A 25,698-nucleotide genomic window follows, 5' to 3' on the forward strand; every position below is an offset into this window, starting at 1 on the left:
TTATTTGAATTACTTTATTGAAGGAGACAGGTTATTCAAACACTACACGGATGTCAACAAAGAGCAAAAACATGGAGGAAGTCGGGCTTGTTGGGAGTTGATAGTACTGAAGGCTCTGCTCAAATGCTCAGAATTTAGTTTTTCATATTTCTCCATGGTTTGACTCTTCAATGATCACTCTCTGTTCAAAGATTCTGGACAACAAATGAGATAAGATTCTTTTGGCTATCAATCAACAGTCCTCAGGTCTTCTCTCAGCCAAGATATCCCGTAAAAATGTAAATTATTTTTCTGATTCCTCCAGAGGACTGAAAAGTCTTTTTCGCATTGCATTGCCATGCTCCCTGCTCCTGGTCCTCTTTTCCATGTACTGGAAGGAAAAAGGGAGAGAAGAGATGGGAGATGATGTCACCATTTATGCCAGATAAGCCAAATAATAAATGCTATTACTAAAATTTTTTTTAATTGTATTTTTTTAAAAATTTTACTGAATCTGAGACATTTAGTACAACACTCATTCAATACAGGGTAGCACTTACATCCTAACAAGTACATAATAGTTGCTGAATCGATTGCCTCCCAACATAAGAATTCAATATTTCAGATGGATGAGTTCTGTCCCTATTCTCCAAGAGTTCACAGTCCAGGAAGTCCTCTAACTCTGCTAAACACATCTAGTTAAGAGGGGCACACCACCTTGAGAGGTGGCCTGTTTAACTGTTGGACAGTTCTACTTGATTCAAAGTTTTCATATTGAACCAAAAAGTATATCCCTGTAATCTATCCTGTTGTTTTCTGTTTCTTCTTGCCTGCTATATTCAAATAACTGATGAATTATGACCCACTCCTTTTCTTCAGGCTGAACACCATGGGTTTCTACAACTGTTCCACAGCATATTGCTTCTGTCTTCTAACATCTGTAAAATGACTTTTATTTTATACCCCACCATAACATCAACGCACTTTTATATTTAAAAATCACTAGAATTAAACACAATATCCTACTAGACATAGTCTGACAGACATGGTATAATGAACCTAGTTCTTATGTCCTAGTCATACAGTACATTTCTCTAAGTAGTACTAAGAATCAATGGCTCTTAGCAGCCACATTATCCTATAGACTCATATGGAAATTTATAGCCAGCTGAACTTCCTAAGATTCTTCATCATGAACAATCATCAAACTTGATTCTCCCTAAATCCTAAATTTCCATAATCAACTTGGATTAAAATGCAATTTTCACCTTGAACATTTCCATGCTAGTACTGTTATGAATAACAGAAAACACAGAGCCAGGCACTTAAAGATTTTCTCAAATAAATGGTTATTAACCTATGTTTAGAACACAAAAACCTGAATATAGTGTTTTATGTGTATATATTTAATGCTTACAACATATACAGAAATATAAACATATTTTAAAGGAGAATCAATATTTCCCCCTGGGCAGAAGAGGAAAAGTTAAAGTAAATTCAAACAGGAAAAAAAACAAAATGTGAGTATATGTGAATAGTTGAACACCAAAATCTTCTAGGAGCTAGAGATATGAAAACAGAGGCCACAGAAACTAAAGATTAGTGAACAGAGTTAATCAAGGACTTGACTGGAACCCTTCCCCTACTCTTGAACAGTTTTTAAAATATGGGGATTCATGAAGAGTTACTTCACTTTTCTGGGCCAGTAATCTCAAATATAAGGAGCTAGGCTAGAAAATCTGTAAGAATTTTTTCTCCATCAAAGATTTTCATTGAAGGATTCTACAAATCTTTTTGAATGATAGTTTTTGCCTTCCTCATCAAAAGGCTAAATCAAATTATAGATGAATCACAGAATCACAGTCCTTTCAACAAAAATCATTCTTTTCATCTGTCAAACATTAAATTTCCTCATAAGGTTATTGGGAGGAGCCAACCAAAAATAAACATGGAGGTACAGACTCTAAGCATAGAACTTGATACTGGACTGTCTCTGGCAATCAAGATAGGAGGAGGTTCTTAAGGGTAGGCAAGTCTTCAGAACAGTAGTTTGTCATAGGACCACTAAATGTGTTACAGAGCAAATTATATTAAAATATATGTTTGAGATATCTCCATAGAATTAAAAGAAATGACTATGAAGTCATTTAGTCATTTACAAAGCCCCATCAAATGATACAAACAGGATAACCCCCCCAAAAACAAAACAATTACGCAGAGCAAAGATGATGATGCAAAAGTAATATCAGTGATTATTTCAATAGAAAGAAAAAAACAGTAAGAAAACATTAAAGAGAGGCCCAGAAAGAAACACCCAGCCCTTTTTCTAGCTAAAAGCTTCATGGAATGAAGTATTTCCATGACTCACGAAGGGAAAGGTAGGAGGAAAGCATCTGAAGTTAAGCATTTAAGTAGAGAGGAAATAAAAGACCATAGTTTCAAAGGATTAGAGTATGAAAGGCCAGACAGAAAAGCACTTATAAAGTAGGTAATGAAGCAATATAAAGGTACACAGAAGGGCATGGGGTTGTGACTCAGCAAGCACTCGCCTAGCACGTGTGAGGAAATGGGTTCGATCCTTAGCATCACGTAAAAAATAAATAAATACATAAAGGTTATTGTATCCACCTGTAACTAAAAAAATAATAATAAAATAAAAAATAATTTTTTTAGAAATTAGAAGACTTAGAAAATAAGTCATGAAAGCTACATGAAAAAACAATATGGGGCTGGGGTTATAGCTCAGTGGTACAGTGTTCACCTAGCAAGAGTGAGGCATAAGTTCAATCCTCAACACCAGAAATAAATAAAGTAGCAGATGGGAGTAAAAAAAGGAAACACAAAGCCAGGCACAGTGGCACACACTTGTAATCCAGCGGCTAGGGAGGCTAAGGCAGGAGGATCATGAGTTCAAAGCAAGCCTCAGCAAAAGCAAGGAGCAACTCAGTGAGACCCTATCTTTAAATAAAATACAAAATAGGGCTGGGGATGTGGCTCAGTGGTTGAGTGCCCCTGAGTTTAAAGGATTAAATCCTGTTTAATCCTTTTCCACCCAAAAGAAAAAGAAAACACAAAATATCTACAACATTTTATCAAATAGTCACTGACAGAGCTCAGGATCAACAAGGGGGAAAAAGTCGCATCAAGTTCTAATCACCACAGCAAAATTATTAAATTATTTGGAGGAAAAAAATTTAAACATAGGAAAAAGCCGTACAACTGAAAGCATGTAAAAACACCACCACCACACCAGCTATATCAATAAAATAGTATGGGTTGTTCATAAGTTTATTATTAAGTTAGTCCTAGATTTCGTTTCCATACAAACTAGCTTTTATATATGAAGGAAAACATCTTTCCAAAACAATCATTTTAAAAGCCAGTTGTGGTCACACACACCTCTAATTCTAGTTACTCAGGAGACTGAGGCATGAGAAATACAAGTTCAAGGTCAGTCCAGGTGACTTAGTTAGACCTTGTCTCAAGGGGGGGGGGGGCATTGGGGGTGGTAGGACTGTAGCTCAGTGGCATAGCACTTGTCTAGCATATGCAAGGCCGTGGGTTTGATCCCCACTACAAAGGGAAACAATCATTTTAAAACACTAATATACATATTTGTGCACACAAAGAAAATTATCACCCTTAATACAGAACTCCAGGAAGTTCTTCAAATAGTAATGATAATGTCACACTGAAACAGGGATTCTTTTTTCTTTTTGTTGGACCTGGGGTTGAACTGAGGGATGCGCTACCACTGAGCCACATGCCCAGCCCTTTTTTATATTTTATTTGGAGACAGGGTCTCGCTAAGTTGCTTAGGGTCTTGCTAAATTGCTGAGGCTGGTCTTGAATTTGCGATCCTCCTACCTCGGCATCCCAAGCTGCTGGTATTATGGGCCTGTACCACGGGGCCCAGCTTGAAACAGAGATTTTAAGAAGCAAACACAAAACAAACAAACAAAAAACCCAGAGTAGAAAATATGCAAAAAGAAGAAAGATAAATGCTGGGCAGTTTCAAACATTTCAACCTTTCCATCTGAGACTAGATGAAAAAAGAAAATAAGTTTGAAATACAGAAAATGAAAATTGGAACAGATTTTTTGTCGATATTATGTGTGTATATGTACACATATTCATAATTATGTATGTATACATACACATATATTTTTAGTCATTACATGTTTTTAAAGGTTCCGAACATAAAAACCTGAAATGCAGACTACAAATGAAATTAAATTTCTTTTTAAAGGTTTGAAATGCCCTCTGCTTGGTTAGCAGTTCCAGGAAATAGACAACAAATTAGGTATTTTGGCTATTTGCCCAAAGCCAAGTCATAACTTAAATGTAAGTTAACTACGTTAACTTAAGATGACACCTTCCCCAGCAAGTCCAATAAGAGCCCTTTGACTTGTACAGCATAACTATGAAGAAATTCTGGACTTTAAAGCTGTTTCCTTTATGTAAGGAAACAGGCCCAGAGAGTTCAGTCATCTGCTGATCAAGGGCTAATTGACTGATGCAACTAAGTCTGATCAGAGACTCAACTTTCTTAAATCTTAAAATTGATCCAACTTGAATTCTCCAGGAAAACAGAAAGTTTTCATCTGTGTGTGTGTGTGTATTTGTCAAAAAGACAGCAGTGTTCTCAAATGTCCCCAAAGGAGGCTTTCATTTTTCCTCTGGGTTTTCAATGGGTGGTCATACATACAAATGTTCTGTTAGACCAAAACTGAAGGACATTTTAATAATGTTAACAACACATAATATTTTACATGTTCTGTTATTCAAGTACTTCCAGCCTTTGACATTCTTCTTACCTCATTCTTCAAGCATTTTCTCATCTCCCGATCAAGAGCGTTGCAATGACCAAAAAATTTCAGAATGTTGTGCTAAAAGGAAGAAAAGGGGTAAAAGATTCATCCCATAATATGCCAAGGTCTCTGGCACACAGAATTTAATTCTTATGGAATTGAATTTACTGTGTTCCTTTGTAAAGAAGCAAATAAATAATAGTTAAATGTACCAAATATATAAACAGTCTTATCCTGGTCCTTGCTACCTAGAAGAAAAAAATGCTCCATAGGTGGAATGAAACAAAGGTCTTTACCTAGATAACAGAAAAGTCTCCTAGCCCATCAAAACCTCACACAGACAGAGTGTCAAAGTTTAACACCTCATACCCCTTTCCTGAAGGGACACGTTAAAAGCTCAGAGCAATCCATTCTCTAAGACAGGGACTGCTGTCAAGCTGCAGTGTGCCTACAGTGAAATAAGTAGTGACTTCACTAGCAAGCACTCTGTCCCTTAAGAGTAATTATTTAATAAAATGCTTAGTGCCAGAGCATTTCCTCGTTTGCCTCCATTCAAAATGTCACCAAAATACATCAGAGACACACACTATCATTACATGACCCACAGTACAAGCCATACAAATAAGCCACTAGTTTATAATAAAAGGAAATCTAAGTCTGCTTTGTTGAAAAAACAAAACAACAACAAAAAATTCCTCCCGGTTTCAAATCCTATGACTGAAGGCAAAAAGTAACAGTGCTGTAAAGCAGGCTAAGAGGAAGGATCTGAATTTCAGTAGGACCATAATTAGTGTTTACACATCACAACTTTTAAGGGTGGGTCAGATAGCACAGCCATCTGCTGTAATGACAGGCCGTAAATGCTGAACTTGTGTTTGTAGTAAGCACATTTTCCCCTTCTCTTTCTAATTATGGCTTTCATGGAACCAGACAGCACATAATTAGCAAGCTATGCCTACTACTCTTTTTTCTCCTCACTGCCACTTTATAAGCATTTTTCAGGTCCACACTGAATAAATGGTCAAGAATCTTTCTGGCAAACATTTAAAGATAGTATAACATCTCCTATTTGTTACCTAATGGCCTTTTCAGAATAAATATTTCCTGTGTATTTTCTCAAACTACTTCTTTGGCAACAAATAAACAGAGACAATGCATTTTCACCCCTTCTAATAATAAACATGTAGCAAAAAACAAAAATTAGACATGTAGAATGCAAGATAATATTTCAGTTTAGTGCACATTTGTTCATATCATCCCACATACAAGTACTAATATGCTTCCTTTCACCTTTCATTGAGCCCAAAGAAGAAATTATACTCTTGTGACATCATGTGAAAAAGGTTAAGCCCAATGCCCCAGTGAAACTGGTACAAAAATGCCTGTGGACTGCAATTCTATTGTACACACAGGGCAGCTGTCTCTGGTGCCTGATATCTACTTCTAGAGATCCAAACCAACTGAGCATTGAATAAGCGAGTCAATCAGGAGACAACTGAGAACCTTTAACGTAGAGAACTATGTCCCAGACACTGAGCAAGAACGTTCTTGGCCCCATCTCAGCCCACAGGAAGAGGGAAGAAAAAAATGAAGCAACTGCCATAAAATAGCAGTCTAGTCCAGGGACACTGAGGAACTTGCAAGACCTTTTCTGGAGATGTACAAATACAAAACTATTTTCCTAATGATTCTAGGACCTTCTTTTTTCCTTCATTTTCAACTTCTCACAAGGGTACAGAACTTTTCCCGGGGCTCCATGAAGTCTATCACAAGAGATTGAACATACAGGCAGATAGGAGAAGCCAGCTGTATTAATACAGACATAAGAGAATGGTAAAAATGCACATGCAATGTCATCCTTTTCACTTTCTTTCATTGAATAATAAAATTTTTATGAAAATTAGTGCTAATGTGAAACAGTCTATTTTTAAATAATTTTTAAATTTATCAACTTTAATCTATAATTCAGTAAATACTGATAGGTATTACCCACCTAAGTAAAAAGCTCATTGGAGGCCCCAGTAATGTTCAAGAATGTAAAGGAGTCCTGAAACCCAAAGAATTGCCATGAAGCAGGAGATGCTTTATGAATGTGCATGGAGTATAGTGACTGTGGCATAACCTAGGCCAGGAAAGGAGAAAACAGAGGGGAAATGGCCCAACCAAGCTGAAGAAAACCTGGAGAATGATAAAACCTGGCTCAGGAAATGCTTAAGCAGAGACAGTGAGAATACTCTAAGGTGAGCAAAAGCAAGTATAAAGGCTTAGAGGAAATAATATTCTCCAGCACATAAGAAAACACTAGGAAGGTGGGGAGACGTCATGAGAGAGAGGTGGATTCCAAGAGTTACCTATTGATGGGTTTTATGAAGACTAAAGCTCAAAAACAAAAAAATTCTCAGGCAAAGGGAGTCATTTAAGGAGAGCAATAAACTTATTTTTGAAAAATCACTCCAGATGCAGCATGAAAAGTAGATTTACAGATGAAAAACAGGAGACCAGATAAAAGTCCTAATCAGACACTGTTGTCATGGATTATGTTGGTGGCATGGGCAATAGAAAACAATGATTCAAGAATTGGGCAACACCTGGTAAGTTCACATGATAGATGAGGCTGATGGACAAATTAAAGATGACACTGGCTTCTGGCTTGGACAAGGAATGTCATGAAGACAGAAAGAGATTTTAAATAAGAGGTAAGATGAGCTTGGGTTTGGACATTATTGAGTTTATTTGCACAACATTTAAGTCCACTAGAGTCGAGATAAACAGACGTGTAATTCAGGGGGAAAAAACGTCTGAGCTAGAGATATTAGTCTCTGAGATCATGGGAGTGAATGAATTTTTCCAGGAGGTATAGGAGAAAAACAGGGCAAGAATAGAGGGGAGACTGCCAAGGAGATAGAAGAATGGCCAAAGAAACAGAAGGAAGACCACAGAAGACAGAAGTACGGTACAAGCCTGGAGAAGCACGTTTTGATAAGGAAGTAAACCAGCCTGGAAGAGTGAGGAAACAACTGAAAGGCCCTGTGAAACTAACAGCAGTGCAGTCACTAGTGACCCTAGCACCGCAGTGAAGGCAGAAGCCAAACTGAAGAAAAAGCATTGTTATTATTTTTTAAATATTTATTTATTTATTTATTTATTAGTTGTAGTTGGACACAATATCTTTATTTTATTTATTCTTCTGTGGTGCTGAGGATCGAACCCAGGGCCTCGCATGTGCTAGGTGAGCCCCAGCCCCAGCACAAGAGAAAGTATTATTTTAATAGCTCACACCAACAAAAGCAATGAAGGTTACCAGACAACTGGGATTACAAAGGGATTTTATGTATTCATTTACTCAGGATGGCAAAGATGTGGGCATTTGAACACGCTAACAGAAGACCAAATTAAAAAATAAATAAATAAAAGGAAAACCATGAAAATTAAACAAAAAAAAAAGCCTGATAAAGCCAATTGTTAATGAGCTTATTTTGGGGTGGTAGAGAAAACAGTAGTTTTATTTGCTTTGCATTTTCTTAGGCTTTTTTAAACACTATTTCCAAAGACATGTATTACTTACACATTACTTTTATAAATCAGAAAAATAACATTAAAGGATTCCACATAGCTTTGAAGAAAACAGCTCTTCTAAATTCTGTATTTTAACTGTAGATAACCTAAGTCTTGCTGACAAACGTAGGCAAAACAGGCCAGTAGATCAGAAGCAGCCTGTAGATACTGACGGCTAAGGAAATGACATTCGGCTGCGAAGACCATAGAAGAACCATAAAACACAGGAAGAATGATAAAAGCACAGCAAGTTAGGATCATGTAGAGATACAAAACAGCCCTGCACTTCAAGGACTGGAGAGCGCTGTAGAATTCCAGGACAGAAAGGAGCATGGGAAATGATGGTTTAGTCAACAAAGAGATTAAACTGCAGAATTACAAATTCAGGGCTGGGAGACATCTTAAGACAACTTTATCCATTCATTCCAGTGATTAAACTGAAATTTCATTTGTTTAACATGTGTCTAATATTCCTGGACAATGCAGGAAACAGGTAGAATTTTGAGCTTTTAATAAACAGTGAACCACAAAAGTACCCACATATGGTACATTTCCACTTACATCAAGTATAAACCCAGATAGAACTGAACTCTATTGTAAGGACTTAAAATGGCTAGTTATCCTTCTTGGGGTATGACTTGCAGGGAGCACAGAGAGCTTGGGGCGATGATGCTGGCTTAACCAAAGTGGTGAAAAAATGGGCATGAGTTTGTAAGAAATCTGTCTCCTATTATCTGCAGTATTTCCTTACTGTTCAACCCTGAAATACACAGCAGCCAATTTCAGAACTGCTGATCCATATACTGTAAAACCCAAACTCTACCAACAACAGCTCTTTCAGACTATAGCCTATATTCAAATTACTTGGGTCAGTTCATTTATTCCTTGACTAGATAACTCATTTCAAAAAGCTAGGTTCACTTGTTATTTGTGTTCCAGTTTTTGTTTTTATTCCCATCCTTTCTCACCCTTTTTAAAACTTAGCATGTAAAACATTAAAGATTAAAAAGGCAAGAATTATGTAAGAGATGCCATCAGAAATTTCATTCCCCCATTCTCTTGACCTTGCTCCCACCTGTCCCCCAGAAGGTAATGAATCTCATTAATTTCAGGTGTATTTTGTCTTTTTGCGCACAAGAGATCCAAGTAGTTTTGCTTTCTCCTTTTCTAAAGAAATTCTAGAATACTGTAGTTTTGCTTTCTCCTTTTCTAAAGAAATGCTAGAATGCTGTAAACACTCTCACACTTCAATTTTCTTCAATCAAAGAATCCTGGAAGACACTTCTTGTCAGTTCAAAGAAATTTTTATGTTTTAGAGTCCAAGACCCAACTGAAAGACTCTCAACTGAAACAATGTGAGCAAAAATGAAGTACTGGATTATAACACAATGTATAAAACAAACATGCATAAGTCCACACTGATGTAAATAAATAAATGGGAGAAGACACCAGGTCTCCAGAACTCTAAATTATTTATGTGGACACTCCACCTTCAAAGAGAGAAGGGCCTAACTTCCAGTCCCTCAATATTGGCTGTGCACAGTGAATTCCTTCTGGAGTTATGGAAGGTGGGAAACAGTAATTTTAAGGGAAAGAAGTCGGACAAATACTACTTAATAAGGCCATCCCGATCAACATCAAAAGAGCTCAATCACACACATGTGTAACCTCAACACAACGTGTGCTGAATATGGTACTTGACCTCTGTGGTTTTCCTCCCAAACTCATACCACCATGAGTATAACCATGAGAAACATATGACACGTTCAAATAAAGGAGCATCCTAAAATACCTGACCAGTAAACCTCAATATTATCCAGTCATCAAAAACAAAGAAAGAAACTGCCACAGCCAAGAGTAGTCTTGAGGAGTTACAACAAAAGCATGCAACCTGGTGTCCTGAGGAAATCCTGTAATAGGAAATCAGGACAACATCTAACCTGAGAAATCTGAACAAAGCACGACTTTAATTAATGATCATGTATCTATTAGTTCATTAACCACAATAAACGTACCTTCCTGATGTGTTCATAGGAGATACTAGGTGTGGGATATACATGAACGCTGTACTGGAAAAAATATTTACAATAAACTTATTAAAGGCCTTACATGCCCAATCAATCATAACACAAATTTTTAAATATGGGCAAAAGATTTTATATGAATGGCCAATAAGTACAGAAAAGATGCTCAAAATCACTAGCCACCAGGGAAATACAATCTAAAACCAACAGGAAACACTACTATAATACCCACAGGTTGGAGAAAGTGAAAAATTTTTACAATATTAAGTGCTGGTGAAAATAGGGTGCGGGGGGCTGGGGATGTGGCTCAAGCGGTAGCGCGCTCGCCTGGCATGCGGGTGGCCTGGGTTCGATCCTCAGCACCACATACAAACAAAGATGTTGTGTCCGCCGAAAACTAAAGGAAATAAATATTTTTAAAAAATTCTCTCTCTTTAAAAAAGAAAATAGGGTGCAGGTAGAAACATAAAATAGTACTGAATGGAAAAGTCTGGCAGTTTCTTATAAACATTTACCACACCACCTAGTCATTCCACTTCCAGGGATTTACCAAAGTGAAATAAAAAGATATCCACACAAATACTTGTATACAAATGTTCATAGCAGCTTTATTCAAAACAGCATAACTGCAAACAACCTAAATATCCATCAATAGACAAGCAAACTGGCATATTCATACAATGGAATACCACTTAGAAATAAAAATGAATGAATTAATGACATATCCAACAAACTCTATTAGCTTCAAAAAATATGGAACAATACATAAAAACATACAATGTAGAGTACATTTATAACAAATTCTAGAATAGCAAAACTAATCTACATTAACAAAAAGTAGTTCAGGGGTTACCTGGGCCAAGGTGAGAAACGGGGACTGCAAAGCCACACAGGGAACTCTAATACGAAAGAAATGTTGTTTACCTCAACTGTGACAATGATTGCATGGGTGTTTATGTTGGTCAAAAATCAAACTGTACACTTAAACAGCTGTTTTACTGTATGAAATTATACTTAAAAAGTTAATTCTTCAAAAGTCTATCTTTAGTTCCAATGATCTGAACTATCCCCTTCGTTATAAGAAATCCTTTTGAAATGAAAAAAAATGTAATATTTGATTCCTATTTAAAAAGTCATGGACCAGGCTAGGAGTATAGCTCAGTTGGTAGAGTGCTTGTCTAACATGCACAAGGACCTGGGTTCAATCCCTAGCACCACCGAAAAAATTGGGGTTGTGGCTCAGTGGTAAAGTGCTTGCCTAGCCCATGTGAAGCACTGGGTTGCACCCTTAGCACTACATAACAAATGAAATAAAAGCATGCTGTCCATCTACAACTACAAAAATAAAAATTAAACAACAGCAGCAAAAAAATCATGGACCAAAGAGCAGTATGCAAATAACATGTAACAAAGAATACTTAAAAATCAAGGATTGAAAAACTGAAGCCCTTAATCTGGTTAACCTAGGAAGTAAATATGAAAAAACAGCATTTCTTCACATATGCATAATGTTATGAAAACACAACACACTTCTAAACGTTAAATTGGCAAAATCATTAAGGGTAAGACTAACATACTACCCTACAAAATCTCTTTCTCTCCAAAGCTTCTTTCTGGTAGTGGACACTCCCTGTTTTCCTTTTACTATAACTCACTACATACAGAGCTGAAACATTCTGTATTGAGTCAATATAAATAATCAGTTCCTGTTTTTTAAATAGTAAACATTTTATATTTTTACTTAAAAAATCAGAAGTTGTGCCAGGCACAGTGGCCCATGCCTGTAATCCCAGTGATTCAGAATGCTAAAGCAGGAGGACTGCAATTTTGAGGTCAGCCTCAGCAACTTAATGAAGTCCTAAGCAACTTAGTGAGAGCCTGTCTCAAAATAAAAATTCAAAAGGGCTGAGGATGTGGCTCAGTGATAAAGCATCGTGGGTTCGATGCCTACCACCAAAAAATAAAAATAAAAAATAAAATCAGAAGTTGTGTTTCAGTTATGCAGTCTAGCTCAATTATCAGCTGAGTCAATTCAGGAATAGTGGGGCAGTTCCCAAGACTTGATTTAAAAGTATAGTGAAGGGGATGTTGCTCAAGTGGTAGCACGCTCGCCTGGCATGCGTGAGGCCCGGGTTCGATCCTCAGCACCAAATACAAAGATGTTGTGTCCGCCGAAAATTAAAATAATAAATATTTAAAAATTCTCTCTGAAAAAAATAAATAAAAGTATGGAGAAAATGGTTTATCTAAAGTATACTGTCATCAAGTAAAAATATGACTTCACGGGCTAAGTATTTCTTAGTACCTGACTTTTGGTCTTTAAATTTTATTCATTTAAGTATTATTATTAAATGAGATACATTGAAAGTTTATAAGTATCATGAGAAAAGAAACTAATTCACCATGCGAAGTAAAACACAAATATTTCCTACAACTATGTCATGCATCAAATGTAGGAGGAAAAGCTAAATATTCAGTATCTATAAAAATGTCAGCTTGACTTAATGCATTCTAAGTATGGGTTCCTTTTCTTCCTTTTTTTTTCTCTTTTTTTGCAGTACTGGGGATTGAACCCAGGGCCTTATACATCCTAGGTAAAGCACTGTAACACTGGACTATAATCCCCAGTCCTCTATTTAGATCTAACCATTGAATTGCTTCCATTTCACTAAAAATTAAATCCATCCGATTAGGCTGATCATAAATTAAATGTAACTAACATCTAATTATATAAAATGTTTCAATTACCATAAAACAGAGAATGGTAGCCATTAAGAAACAGATAATCTTAGAATAACTCCTTCATGATCAGAAGAGTCAGAGCTGAACTGTTCTATTATTAAGAATGGGAAAGATATTTCACTGTAAGAACACAGTTTCCAACTACTACATACTGTTTCAGAAGTTCTCTAAACAAACTATCATGGCTTTATTTTTACTAATCATAAAAGGAGGTGGTTTCTTTAAAAGAAAAATTTTACATCATTTGCTAATGTTTACTAAGCTCAGATCCACTACTAAGACATTATCATTTCTTTCCATTAAGGGAGATAACATTTTACATTAGTGTGTTGTACCTAAGTTTCTTTGTATTTTATGGTCATTTTTCTGAACTCTTACATTTTTGTGACATTCCTTAAGCAAGTTAATCAAGATGTTGCATTCTTCAGTGTGCAAGTGCGAAGATAAGTCAGGATGCATCCTTGGGAGGTGATGATCACAGCAGTGCAACCTGTGAATACAAGAATGTCTTGAATATGGATGAATACATTTGTGAATACCACTTAAAAGAAATTTCAATGAGAACCCCAAATGACCTTCATCAGAAAAGAATGCTAACCATTAACCAGCAGTGAGACTTTAGGCAAACCATTAAATATTAGCCTCTGCTTCCTTATCTAATGATTTCACATACTCAGCAAGTTATCAGGAGTGTTTAATAGAACCTGCATCCAGAAGCAGGAACCATAGAGAGAAATAAGTGGAAATAAGAGCTCAAGCAAAACAGCTTGCCTGATTTCAAATATTTTCCTCAGACTCCTTAAATTGATTACTCCTCATTTTGTTCAGCGGAAATTCCACCTATTAAGAGAATTGGTTTATAAATTCATTTAAAACACCTATTCTCCTGAGAAGGCTAAAGGACTATTAGTTAGTCTCATATTAGTATGAATTAATAGACTGCTTTCTTCTTAACATCTGCTAAGACACCTGGTTAGACAATGAAGTAGAATAAGAAGCATATATGAATTTTTTTTCAAGTGGAGCAATTATGTCCATAAAATTAATTATTACACTGGAAACAGGAAGTATTAGAGACATGGAGAAAACAGACGCCTTGTGCAGTGTTTATGGGACTGTAAAACAGTGCACAGGAGAAAACAGTATGGTGGCTGATCAAATATCAAAAACAGAGTTGCCATATGATCCAGCAATTCCACTTCTGCTTATACATATCCAAAAGAAATGAAGCAGGGTCCTATTACACCAATGTAACACATTATTCCCCAGTTAAAATAAGCCACCCAAGTGTTCACAGACAGATGAATAGACAAGCATGATATGGTATACATATGATGGAATATTATTTCCTTAAAAAGGAAAGAAAGTAGAATGGTGTTTACCTGGAGCAGGGGGAGGAGAATTAGGAGTTACTGTTTAATGGGTAAGAGAGAGTTACAGAGATAGATGGTGGTGATAGTCGCACAACATTATGAATGTGTTTTTTGTTTTCCTGGTGCTGAGGACTGAACCCCAAAACACTCTACTACTGAACTATACTCCTAGTCCTTTTTTTTTTTTTTTTTTAAATCAGGGTCTAAATTGCTCAGGCTGGCCTGGAACTTGTGATCATAACTTCACTATACCTGGCACGAACTATATGCTTAAAAATGGTTAAGATGGCAATTATTAGAATTTTTCAAAAAGAAAAAGAAAACAGGAGAAAATTTAAACATTAGATTGAGCAAAAAGTTCTGATATATCACAAGCACAAACCATAAAATAAAAATTCACAAATCATCAAAACCACAATCTTTCGCACTTCAAAAAACACCACGAAGAATAATGACATGTTAATATCATCAACTGTAATAAATATCAGTGTGGTCAGGGTGTTGACGGCTGTGCTTGAATGGGGGAAGGAGATATATGGCAGCTCTGTACTTTGTGTTCAACTTTGCTATGAACTTACCACTACTCTAAAATAGAAAATCTATTTTAAAAGACAAGCTATAAACCAGAAGATATTTGCAAATCACATGATAAAGTATTTGTATTCTTGTTATTAGAACACAAAAAATGCTTACAATTCAGTAAGACCAAGAATCCAATTTGTAAAACAGACCCACCCCCCAGCAAAAAAATGGGCAAAAATTTGAATATATCACAAAAAATAAAGGAATGATTAATTAAGCACATGAAAAGATGCTCAAACCCATTAGTCTTTAGGAAAATGCAAATTAAAATTACAAAGAGATATCACCACTCCTATCAGCTACACAGATGCTCCTCAACAGCAGGGTTATACCCAGATAGACCTATTTTAATCTAAATATTGTGAGTCAAAAATACATTTAATACAGTAATCCAATGAACACTGTAGCTTTGCCTTGCCAGTCTGAAATGTGCTCAGAATACTTGCATTAGCGAACAGTTGGGCAAAATCATCTAACACAAAACCTATTTTATAAATAAAGCATCGAATATCTCTTGTAATTATGGAACAGTACACTGAAAGTGTGAAACAGAGTAGTTATGCAGTACTCACCATTAATGTACAAAGATGAAAACACACTGGCCCTGAAGAATGTTTGATGCATTGAACTAAAATTAACTGCTGGATGATGTGGATGCTACAGCGACAAGAGTACTGACTCCTCTCTCTTCTGATGTGACTTGAGAATAACTGGTGGAAGGCACTGAGGCAATGACACTTGTTGACGGTTTAGCAGGCATAGTGTTTTTCAGAAAGATATCAAGTTTTGACTGTACAGTCAGTTTCTTTTCTTCATTATATATTTCTCTATAGCAAGCAAGAGCATCTTGAATCTGCCTGTCAGCTCTTGCGTATCTCTCGTAATTGCTGTCCATTTCTTCTAACATCCGCATACCGGTGCTGATAGTAGCAAATGCCTCTGCCAGTTTCTTTGCTGTGAACTCTCTTGGTGCCTTCCATATAATTTCTTCCTCTGCTTTAACTTCTTTACTTCTTTCCTTCTCTGGTTCAATCAGCTCCTCATTGGAAATCTCTTCAGTTTTAATGCTGACAATTTCATGAATATCGTCTTCATGGATGTCTAATTTTAATTGCTTCCCAAGAGTTAATATGTTGTTACTTACCATATCATCAACAGCAGGGCCTTTGTTAAAACCTTTGAATGTGTTCACATATGTCTTCAAAACTTTCTTCCAAATGCAGTTCATGCACTGTTGTGTGACTTCTTCCCATGCTGCAGCAATGTTCTGGATAGCATTTAGAATGTTAAAACCTTTCCAAAATTCCTGGAGTGTTTGGCCAGATTCAGTTGCTTCAACAGCCTGAGCAAATGTCTGGCGTAAATAGTGTGCTTTGAAGGCAGCTATTGCACCTTGGTCCATTGGTTGAATGAGTGTGGTTGTGTTGAGTGGCAAATAAACCACCTTTACATCAGGATGCATGGCTCCAATATGTTGTGGATGCCCTGGAGCGTCATCTAAGATCAGAAGAATCCTGAATGGGATATTGTTTTGCCTACAATATTCTCTTGCCTGTGGAATAAAACAGTTCAAAAACCAGTCTTCAAACAACACTGAAGTCATCCAGGCTTTCTTATTATGGCGATAATAAACAGGAAGTGTATGCTTGCTCACATTCTTAAATGCTCTAGGGTTCTCTGAATGGTAGATGAGAAAAGGCTTTAATTTGAATCCTGAAACATTTCCACCCAAAAGCACAGTTACATGGTCTCTGAATCCTGGTATTGTCTTGTACTCCTGAGGAACGTATGTATGCTCAGGCAGACGCTTCCAGAACAAGCTTGTTTCATCAACATTAAATATCTGTTCTGGTAAATATTTCTGATCCACAATTATCCTATGCAGCTCTTCCTTAAAAGCTTCAGCACATTCAATATCGGCACTTGCTGCCTCACCACTGACCTTCACAGTGTGAAAATTATGACGCCTTTTGAAGCGCTGGAACCACCCATGACTTGCAGTAAACATCTGTGTGTATGTAGGATCAGCATGTTCTTTCAGCATATTGAAAAGACTTCTTGCCTTAGCCTGGATCATCAGGAGACTAAGTGGTGCACGCTTTCGTACCTGCTCATCTATCCACTCAACAAGTAATTTTTCCATATCATCAATTGGCCCGGCTCTTTTCTTTGTAATGACAGTGGACTTAACTGATGCTGACGATTTCACTGCATCGCTGATTCGTTTCTTATCCTTTAAGATGGTTGAGATCGTGGACTGTGACAGTCCTGACTCCCGTGCAATGACCATTACTGGCTTGCCACCTTCATGCTGAGCAATTATTTTGAGTTTCATCTCAAGAGTAATTGCCTTCCTCCTCTTCTTTTCACCAGAAGCAGGAGACACAGATGGACGTTTTGTAGACATGATGGGATGCAAAAACACAAAACACAAAATCCAAAAAGTGTTGGCAACACAGTACACTGCAAAATTTACCCTTGTGATCACGTGGCTGTCTGGGAGCTATAGCTGGCAGCTGCTGCCCACCACTGAGTGAGAGTATTGTACCGCATATCGCCAGCCAGGGAACAGATTGAAATTCAAAATTCGAAGAATGGTTTCTACTGAAAATGTATTGCTAGCACATCATTGTAAAGTTGAAAGCTCATAAGTCGAACCATCATTAAGTCAGGGACCGTCTGTAATCAAAAAGTCAGACAATACCAAGCATTGGTTAGGATATGGAAAAACTGCACACAGGAGAAATGAAAATATAAATCCACCCAAAGACATGTATGTGCATGTTCACAGCAGTATTATTCATAACAGCTAATACTGGAAACTATCCAGATGTCCAGGGAATTGGATAAACAAAATGTGGTATATCTACATAATGGGATGCCATTTTGCAATTAGAAGAAATGAACCACTGATACAGGCTCTAGCAATGATGACCTCAACAGCCCATAGCCAGATGCAAAAAGACTATATACTGCATCAGTCCATTTATATACAATGTATAGAAAAATAAAAGGCAAATTTACAGATACAAAAAGCAAATCATTGGTTGCCTAGGACTAAAGATGAGAGTGATGATTAATTTGTAACTGTGAACAAAGGAACCTCTTCCAGTAATGAAAGCGTTCTAAAACTGGATTGTGGCAATGGTTGCACAATTCTACAAATCTACTAAAATATTACAAAGGTCGAGTTTCATGAAAAGTAAATTATACCTCAATAAAGGCTGTTTAAAAAAAAAGTTCTGGACTGGGGTTGTGGCTCAGTGGTAGAGCGCTTACCTAGCACGTGTGAAACCCTGGATTCGCTCCTCAGCACCACATGAAAATAAATAAATAAAATAAAGGTATTGAGTCCAACTACAACTATAAAATAAATATATTTTTTAAATGTTTAAAAAAAAGTTCCAAGAATGTATGAAACTTGAAAGCATTATGTTAAACACAGTAAGCCAAACTCAGAAAGCCAAGGGTCATGTTTTCTCTCATATGTTTAAGAGGAAAAAGGAAATGAAAGGGGGGTGTGTGTGTGTGGGGGGTAATCTCATGAATCTCTAAGTTAAGACCAACAGAGGAAAAGGATCAGGGGGAGCATGTACCAACATATATGATGTATAATTATAACACACCAATACAAAACATGTGGAAAAAATAAGAACAATGAAAAGAAAAAGATGTGTTAATTTATAAGTTCTGAAAAATTCAAAATGCCCATCACTCCCAACAAATACAAAAACAACAACAAAAATATTTGAACAAACAATTTCAAAGGACTACAGCACAGCTAATTCAGACTGGAACTTTATCAGTAGATCACTATCTCATTCAGTAACTATGACCACACACACACATACTCTCTATCACACACAAACATACCACAGGTGAAGGTCACGAATCAAGCTATTACACCCAGCTAAGAATTTATTTGAATGAAAAACAGAAAGGCAGCCAAGTTCAAATTTTGTTTACCTAGCACTGATTACAAGGTCTTGTAACAGAAATTTATTGCTTCAGGAGAATCAAATTGTATGTAGTTCAACAATGTAAGTCATCTAATGTTGTACTAATATTACATAGCTACATTTATGTATAAGTTATCTGGTTTCCACCTCATTGTCTCTAAAAAGAAACACTAGCTTAGCCACCTAAAAAATGTCTTTAACATTTTATTCTGTAAATTTATTTGATAATGTTTTTGTGCAGTTCTATCAACTAGACCTCAAATGTAGGCCTGTACAGTTCAGAAACAAGCTTATGATGTACAGAAATAACCTCTTTAATTGGCAAAGTAAACATAGATGGTCCCCTACCTACAACTGTTCTTACTGATTTCTTGACTTATAATGGTGCAAAGGCCATAACTTCAGAAACCATACTTCATTGCTCTTCTCTGGAGCAAACAGTATGCAGCACAATACCCTGACACTCACTCTTGATAATGGCAGTGGCAGTCAGCATAACTCCCAGCCACATGATCACAAGGGGAACCACATACTCTACAGTGTACTTATTGTGTTGCCATCACTTTTTTGGATGTTGTGTTTGGTTTTCACATTCCATCAGGACTACAAAACACCCATCTGTGAATGTGCGTGAGATAATCAACACTTGATTATAAAATAGTCTTTGTGTTAAGTGATTCTGCCCAACTAGAGGCTAGTGTAAATATTCTGAGCATACTTAAGAAAGGCTAGGCTAGCTGTGATGTAAGCCTAGGTATGATAAGTGCATATTTTTACTTACATTTTCAACTTATCTGAACACAACCCACTGAAAGTCCAGAAGCATCTTTTACTTGAGGAGACACTTGGGGCTAAGATACTATATACATGCACACTGTATATAAGCACAAATACACATACTGGTATATAAAAACACAATGTAAAATATAGAATAAAATATATTCTCCTCTCTTCATAACAAAAATTTATTTCAAACACGTAAGCTACTTTTAATCCAGCCAAGGAACCAATAAGAAATCTTCCCTTTTCCTTTTTAAAATTTTTAAAAAATATTTATTTTTTAGTTATAGTTGGACACAATACCTTTATTTCACTTATTTATTTTTATGTGGTGCTGAAGATCGAACCCAGGGTCCCACACGTGTGAGGCGAGCACTCTACCACTGAGCCACAACCCCAGTCCTAAAATTTTATTTTATTTATTTTTAAAGAGAGAGAGAGAGAGAATTTTTTTTAATATTTATTTTTTAGTTTTCGGCAGACACAACATCTTTGTTTGTATGTGGTGCTGAGGATCGAACCTGGGCCGCACGCATGCCAGGCGAGCGCACTACCGCTTGAGCCACATCCCCAGCCCAAATTTTATTTTTAATTGACAAATAATATTTGTATTCTTTTATTTATGGGATTCTCCTAATTTTTTATCCTAGATGACTATTTCATAAAAATTAAATGGTTTCTGCTTCCTTCTCCTACTCTTCTTGGTATGAATTACTACTTAAAGCTCTAAACACTCACCCTTATCTAATTCCTTGTAATACAAATCATTCCCCTCTTTCCTCCACCACATCTTTTTTCCACCATGTTTTCTTCAGATAGATAGCTCCCACCCCTTTCTCTCTACCCACCCTGAGCCTATGCTATGCTCTCTTCCACGCACCCCATGTCACCTGGCTTTCCCCAAACATCAGTGCATACACAGATGTACTACTGTTCTCTTGGGTGTAATATACAAAGTATGACTATAAGTGTGACAACAGTGCTGTTCTTTCAGAACACAGATGAGCAAGTGCTGATACTTCCTGTAGTTGTCTTCCTACTCTAATTAAACACTCAGAATTCAAGGCATTTTTTAATGAACTGAAGAAAAATCTAGATATATACTCCATATTCTTATTTTTTAAATTTCTTCAAAACCATAAGATGGTATCAACATTATTAGTTTAGAAAATAATTTGGTGAATTAATGTGCTAGACAGTCTTAACGATCCAACAACCATAGAAAATGAATACCCTTTTAAATTCAACTGAACCTTAAAGAAACTACCTTTTTGTAGGTCAAAACATGCATCACCCACATTTTCATAGAAAAATTAAGTCCCAGGTCACACAGTAAGTGACAGTTAACTACCCACCTCTCATCCTGACGGATTTTTCCCATGTTCAAAATAGTAAAGACATACCTTCTTAGCAGTTTGTGAATGAAATAAATTCAGACAGGAAAAAAACTGTTTTAGGCTAGGTTGTCGCTCAGTGGTAGAGCACTTGTCTAGCATGAGTGAGGCACTGGGTTTGATCCTCAGCACCACATAGAAATAAATAAATAAAAATAAAGGCATTGGGCTGGGGATGTGGCTCAAGTGGTAGCGCGCTCACCTGGCGTGCGTGCGGCCTGGGTTCGATCCTCAGCACCACATACAAACAAAGATGTTGTGTCCGACAAAAACTAAAAAAATAAATAAATATTAAAATTCTCTCTCTCTCTCTTAAAAAAAAAATAAAATAAAGGAATTGTGTCTATCTACAACTAAAATAGTAAAGAAAAAAACTTCCCAAAGAACCTCTGGTTGGCCTAGTTCACTAGGCACTAATTCCAGGCCTAAATTCCAAAGACGTTAATATGGTACTTTCCTGTATTATTACTAATAGGGGGCTTATGAATATCAAGAAATAGAATATTACTATACTAGTCACTGGTCAACCTACCCAGAATACTGAAAATCTGAACACTAGGACCAGGCATGGAGAGGGATGTTCATGTTAGAAATGGGTCTGACACTAGATTAAAACAGAAAACCACTGATGAAACAGGGACTACTTACCAACTTAGAGAAGCCCACAACAGAGAGGAGATACAAATAAGAAACAGTCAGATTAAAAAGGTCATTGGATTTGAAGAAAAATGTGTGTAGATTTATTTAGGACAAAAGTTGTGAACTTGACTTTCCTAAGTTATATAACTTTGGTTACTAATTTGAGATCTGTCTCTTCTTCCATAAAAAGGAATTAACTTTTGACCTGTATCTCACAGGTTTAAAACAATGTGTGTGTTTGAAATAGTGAACAGTAAGTGTGGCATGTGTGTCTCTGAAGTTCTCAGTCATATGGTGTGAAAGACTGACCTGAATCTACTCTGTGATGTGTCTGAAGACAAAACTGGAACCAAAGGGTGAAAGTACAAAAGCAGATGTCATGTTCATGGAAGTCTAACAACAAAACAGGCCACGTGCACCTGTGTTTTATCTGTTGTAATGTGCCCAAAAGAGACTGGCTACATCAACGTAGGACATTATAGGGTATATTCTTTATCACATTCTTCTCAAATATAAGTTCTTCTCAAATATAAGTTTCTTCTCAAATATAAGTTCCCAATTAATTTATTTCAAGCCACTTCCAAAAATAAAATGCATGTCCAAAGAATAAACACTTGCTATGACTAAGAATCCAGAAGGACTGGAGGTGTAGCTCAGTGGAGGAGTATGTGCTTAGCCGGTACAACACCCTGGATTCAATACCCAGCACATATCTCTCTCTCTCTCTCTCTCTCTCTCTCTCTCTCTCTCACACACACACACACACACACACACACACACACCAGAAAACAATTTCAAAAAGATAGTGTTGGGCTGGGATTGTGGCTCAGCGGTAGAGCGCTTGCCTCTCACGGGCGGGACCCGGGTTCTATCCTCAGCACCACATAAAAATAAAGGAATTGTGTTGTGTCTATCTACACCTAAAAAATAAATATTTTTAAAAGAAAGGTAGTGTCAAAGTAAATATGAACATCAATACCACAGTTGAAACAAAAGTGAAGGGAACATTCATTGTAATAAGACCCTGTGCACAGTGTTTGCAGTGACAGTAATAAATCCCATCCAAATTGTATTAAACACAAAACTTCAATCTTACCAGAAATCATTTTTAAGTCTATTCTAGTAACACTATTATAACTCAAAGTATTTCTTACAAACTAAAAGAAAGTATATAAACACAAAACTTCAGTTCCACCTTTACACTGATCTTTATAAGTCACCAGAAGGATAAACTTGTCACAATTACTCCTCCTTCTCTGTTCCAGCTTCCTCAAGTATGAACCCAATGATACTAAGATAGTTCAATGAAACAAAAATTTTCCATTGTGAAACATTGGTATTTTACTATATGGCTAATAAAGCTCCTAATAAAGCAATATTAACTTTTTCTTGAGGGTTGGCTGGGAGGGTGAAAGCAGTGGGGTACTCTCAATAAAAATATAAAAACTAAAATTTTATTTTATTTACTCTTCGTCTACCACAACTGTGAGGCAAAATGTTCCTAATGAATATTCTGAGAGAGCAGATTTCAACCACAAGATGGCACAATTCTAGAAAATAAATAAAGAGAACTTCAATACAAAGAAAAGGGATAAGTATTCCAATAACAGACTTTGGAATATCTATAATCACAGGGGAAACCCTGTGTTTTAATGCCACCTGTTTTTTTTCTTTGGAAATACTTTGCTACTGTTTGACTGTACCAGAAATAAATTTATACTACAGTTAAAATTTCTAATGTTATTTTAAAATAAGAAAAAAAAAAAAAGGCCAGAAAAGTCTCTTGTTCAGGGTCTCCTTAGATCTGTTCTCTAGAAAAAACTATCAATATTTAATGATTCCTAAAATGGTTATTATAAAGCCTACATTTCATAAAGTCCTGATACTAATTAAATGAGTACTTTCAAAACTTTTTCAAACTATGAACCACGCTGCACCAGAGGTAGCAAAAATAGCACTCACTTCTCATCACTGCTGCAAAGCAACCGAGTCTGAACTATATCACTCCTAGGGTAGAGACCTGTTACTACTGACAGCAACAGGGAGGCTGACTAGGGAGGATTTAACAATGACTTCTCCAAATAACTGCACAAGGACTGGGCCCTCAGTAGCTTTCCCTGATCATTTATCAGTACTTGCTAGGTGCGAAGCCCTCTGCCAAGTCACGAAGATTTCAAAGACAACATTAACCCATACATGTGGAAGGTGGAGATGACTGACAGGATGCTCCTGTAAATACATGCAGAAAATGACTAACGAGTGTTTTGTTGAATGCTGAATTTACGTTTACCAGAGATTGAGAAATAATTCACACCCTAACACACAAAAAAGATACAGGCCTCGCACCTAGCAAGTACTGATAAATGATTAGGGAAAGCTACTGAGGACTCGTTTTAAATCAACTCTATGTTAGGGAAAGGGTGCCGCACCAGAGGGCCCTTGCTACTGCACACTTACATTCATTTAAGGTTCCCAAGTTCTCCGCTTCCTTAAGACTACCCAAGACGTCTCCTGTGAAGACCAGCACGGTCATCTGTAAAGCCCACAAAAGTTGAGAACGTCTACTTTCCTTGACAAGTGCAACGATGGGCATCGTGCCCGTTCTGACGTCGCGAGTCGGATTAGGGCAACTCTGAAGCTAAAAGGCGCCCTACAAGGCTCCAGTGACAGCAATAATGAAGCCTGCCAGGCGCTCCCCGCGTTTTCAAACTGCGCTTCGGAAACCGACGCGTGGACAACACCCATTATGCAGGCGCGGCGGCCGAGGCTCGGAAGCGGAGGGCCGGCCAAGGTCACCAGGCTCGAGAGGGGCGGGCGGACGCCGAGGGTCAGGAGTGCAGGACACCCATGAGCTGCTCGGGGCGGCGGCGTGTCCCCAGCGCACGCGGAGGGCAGAGCACTAGTGAAGCACCTGAGCCGCCACTGAAACTGCCCGGCCCGTGGCTCCGCCGGGTCCTCCTCGCCCAGCCACCTAGGCACCGCGAAGGGCAGGCCACCCGAGCGACGCGGGCGTCACGGCCTCCTCGCGCACACAGACACGGAGAGGCCCAGCCGCGGTTCTCAGAACCTTTCCCCCGCGCCCCCAGGACTCACCGACTCGCGGCCGAAAGCCAAGTCTTACAGAGACCAGAAGGCCGGGTGCCCAGGGCTCGCACAGCCGTCTCGTCGGAAGCGAAATCCCAGCGCGACCCGACCCGCCTCCGTCGCGGCCTGGGCGCATGCGCAAGGCGGCCCGGAGGGGCCCATCCCGCGGCGCCAAGGGGGAAAGAGAGCGTGTCCACCAGCAATACAGCGCCCGTGCGGCCAACCAGTGAAGGAAGCGGGCTAAGTGGCCGAGCTCCCCGCATATCCACAACCTCCTCTCCCGAGGAAAGTGCCACGGGTTCACCCAGCCTCGCTCCCATCGCGGCCCTCGCGGGCGTCCGTGCCCCGGGCGCAGGACAAAATGTGCGGTCCAGGGGCGGAGCCTGCAGGCGGCGGGAACTGCCATTGGTGGCTTTGAAGGCGCCTCGGCGGGTACCGCTGCTGAGCGGACTGCTGGCGATGTGGGTCGGTAAGACAGCCCTGGAGGCCTGAGATCGGGCCGGAGGGTGGTGAGAGCCTCGGATAAGCCAGACCCCAGACCTCCAGGGAGCCTTTTCTGCGACTGCCGCACGTCCGAAGGCCCTGGTTTGGCTCTGGGTCTTGGCCAGGAGGTGGGGCCTTTGGATTGGGCTGAGGTAGAAGAGGGCGGGTGACCTCACTTCCGCCCGCCGTGGGGCGGGACCTTGCGTAAAGCGCAAATCTGCTTTCAAGCCGCGCTGAGGTCACTTGGCGGAAGACGCTGCGTTCAGCTGTGGGTTTCTAAGGTGCCTGGAGTT

At 38.2% G+C, this 25,698-nt stretch overlaps 2 protein-coding genes across 7 annotated transcripts in view; one reads left to right on the plus strand and one right to left on the minus strand.

Annotated features, from left to right (window-relative positions):
• Cmc2 (C-X9-C motif containing 2) lies at positions 1–25,281 on the minus strand. 4 transcript variants are annotated; one of them, XR_009225883.1, is made up of 4 exons: positions 24,932–25,048; positions 15,639–17,745; positions 13,490–13,601; positions 1–370 (listed from the first exon to the last, which is right to left on the minus strand). XR_009225883.1 is itself a non-coding variant. In XM_046434535.1 (4 exons), the coding sequence occupies exons 1-4, from the start codon at positions 25,240–25,242 to the stop codon at positions 284–286; spliced, it is 582 nt and encodes a 193-aa protein (XP_046290491.1). In that variant the 5' UTR covers positions 25,243–25,281; the 3' UTR covers positions 1–283. The 4 variants fall into 4 exon arrangements, 2 of the variants coding, with proteins under 2 accessions (XP_046290491.1, XP_058431800.1); XR_009225884.1 differs by lacking the exon at positions 24,932–25,048 and adding an exon at positions 18,346–18,507; XM_046434535.1 differs by lacking the exon at positions 15,639–17,745 and adding an exon at positions 4,797–4,868 and having other exon boundaries at positions 24,932–25,281.
• Cenpn (centromere protein N) overlaps positions 25,254–25,698 on the plus strand; it is a 16,770-nt gene continuing 16,325 nt past the window's right edge. The window contains exon 1 of one of the 3 annotated variants that reach the window (XM_046434538.2): positions 25,254–25,391. The gene's annotated coding sequence lies outside the window, so the exon portion shown is untranslated. The other 2 variants (XM_046434540.2, XM_046434539.2) reach the window with 2 other exon arrangements.

This window comes from Marmota monax, unplaced genomic scaffold (assembly GCF_021218885.2).
Source record: "Marmota monax isolate L192 unplaced genomic scaffold, Marmota_monax_Labrador192_F-V1.1 WCK01_AAM20220418_F8-fsc00024, whole genome shotgun sequence".
Lineage (NCBI taxonomy): Eukaryota > Metazoa > Chordata > Mammalia > Rodentia > Sciuridae > Marmota > Marmota monax.

Excerpts from the sequence above, each read along its gene's own strand:
- Cmc2 (XM_046434535.1), bottom strand. The coding sequence starts at position 25,242 with ATGGGAGCGAGGCTGGGTGAACCCGTGGCACTTTCCTCGGGAGAGGAG. Across the intron at positions 13,602-24,931 it reads TGGCTTTCGGCCGCGAGTCG|GTTGCACTGCTGTGATCATC; the intron begins GTGAGTCCTGGG and ends TTGTATTCACAG. Across the intron at positions 4,869-13,489 it reads TTAAGGAATGTCACAAAAAT|CACAACATTCTGAAATTTTT; the intron begins GTAAGAGTTCAG and ends TCTTCCTTTTAG.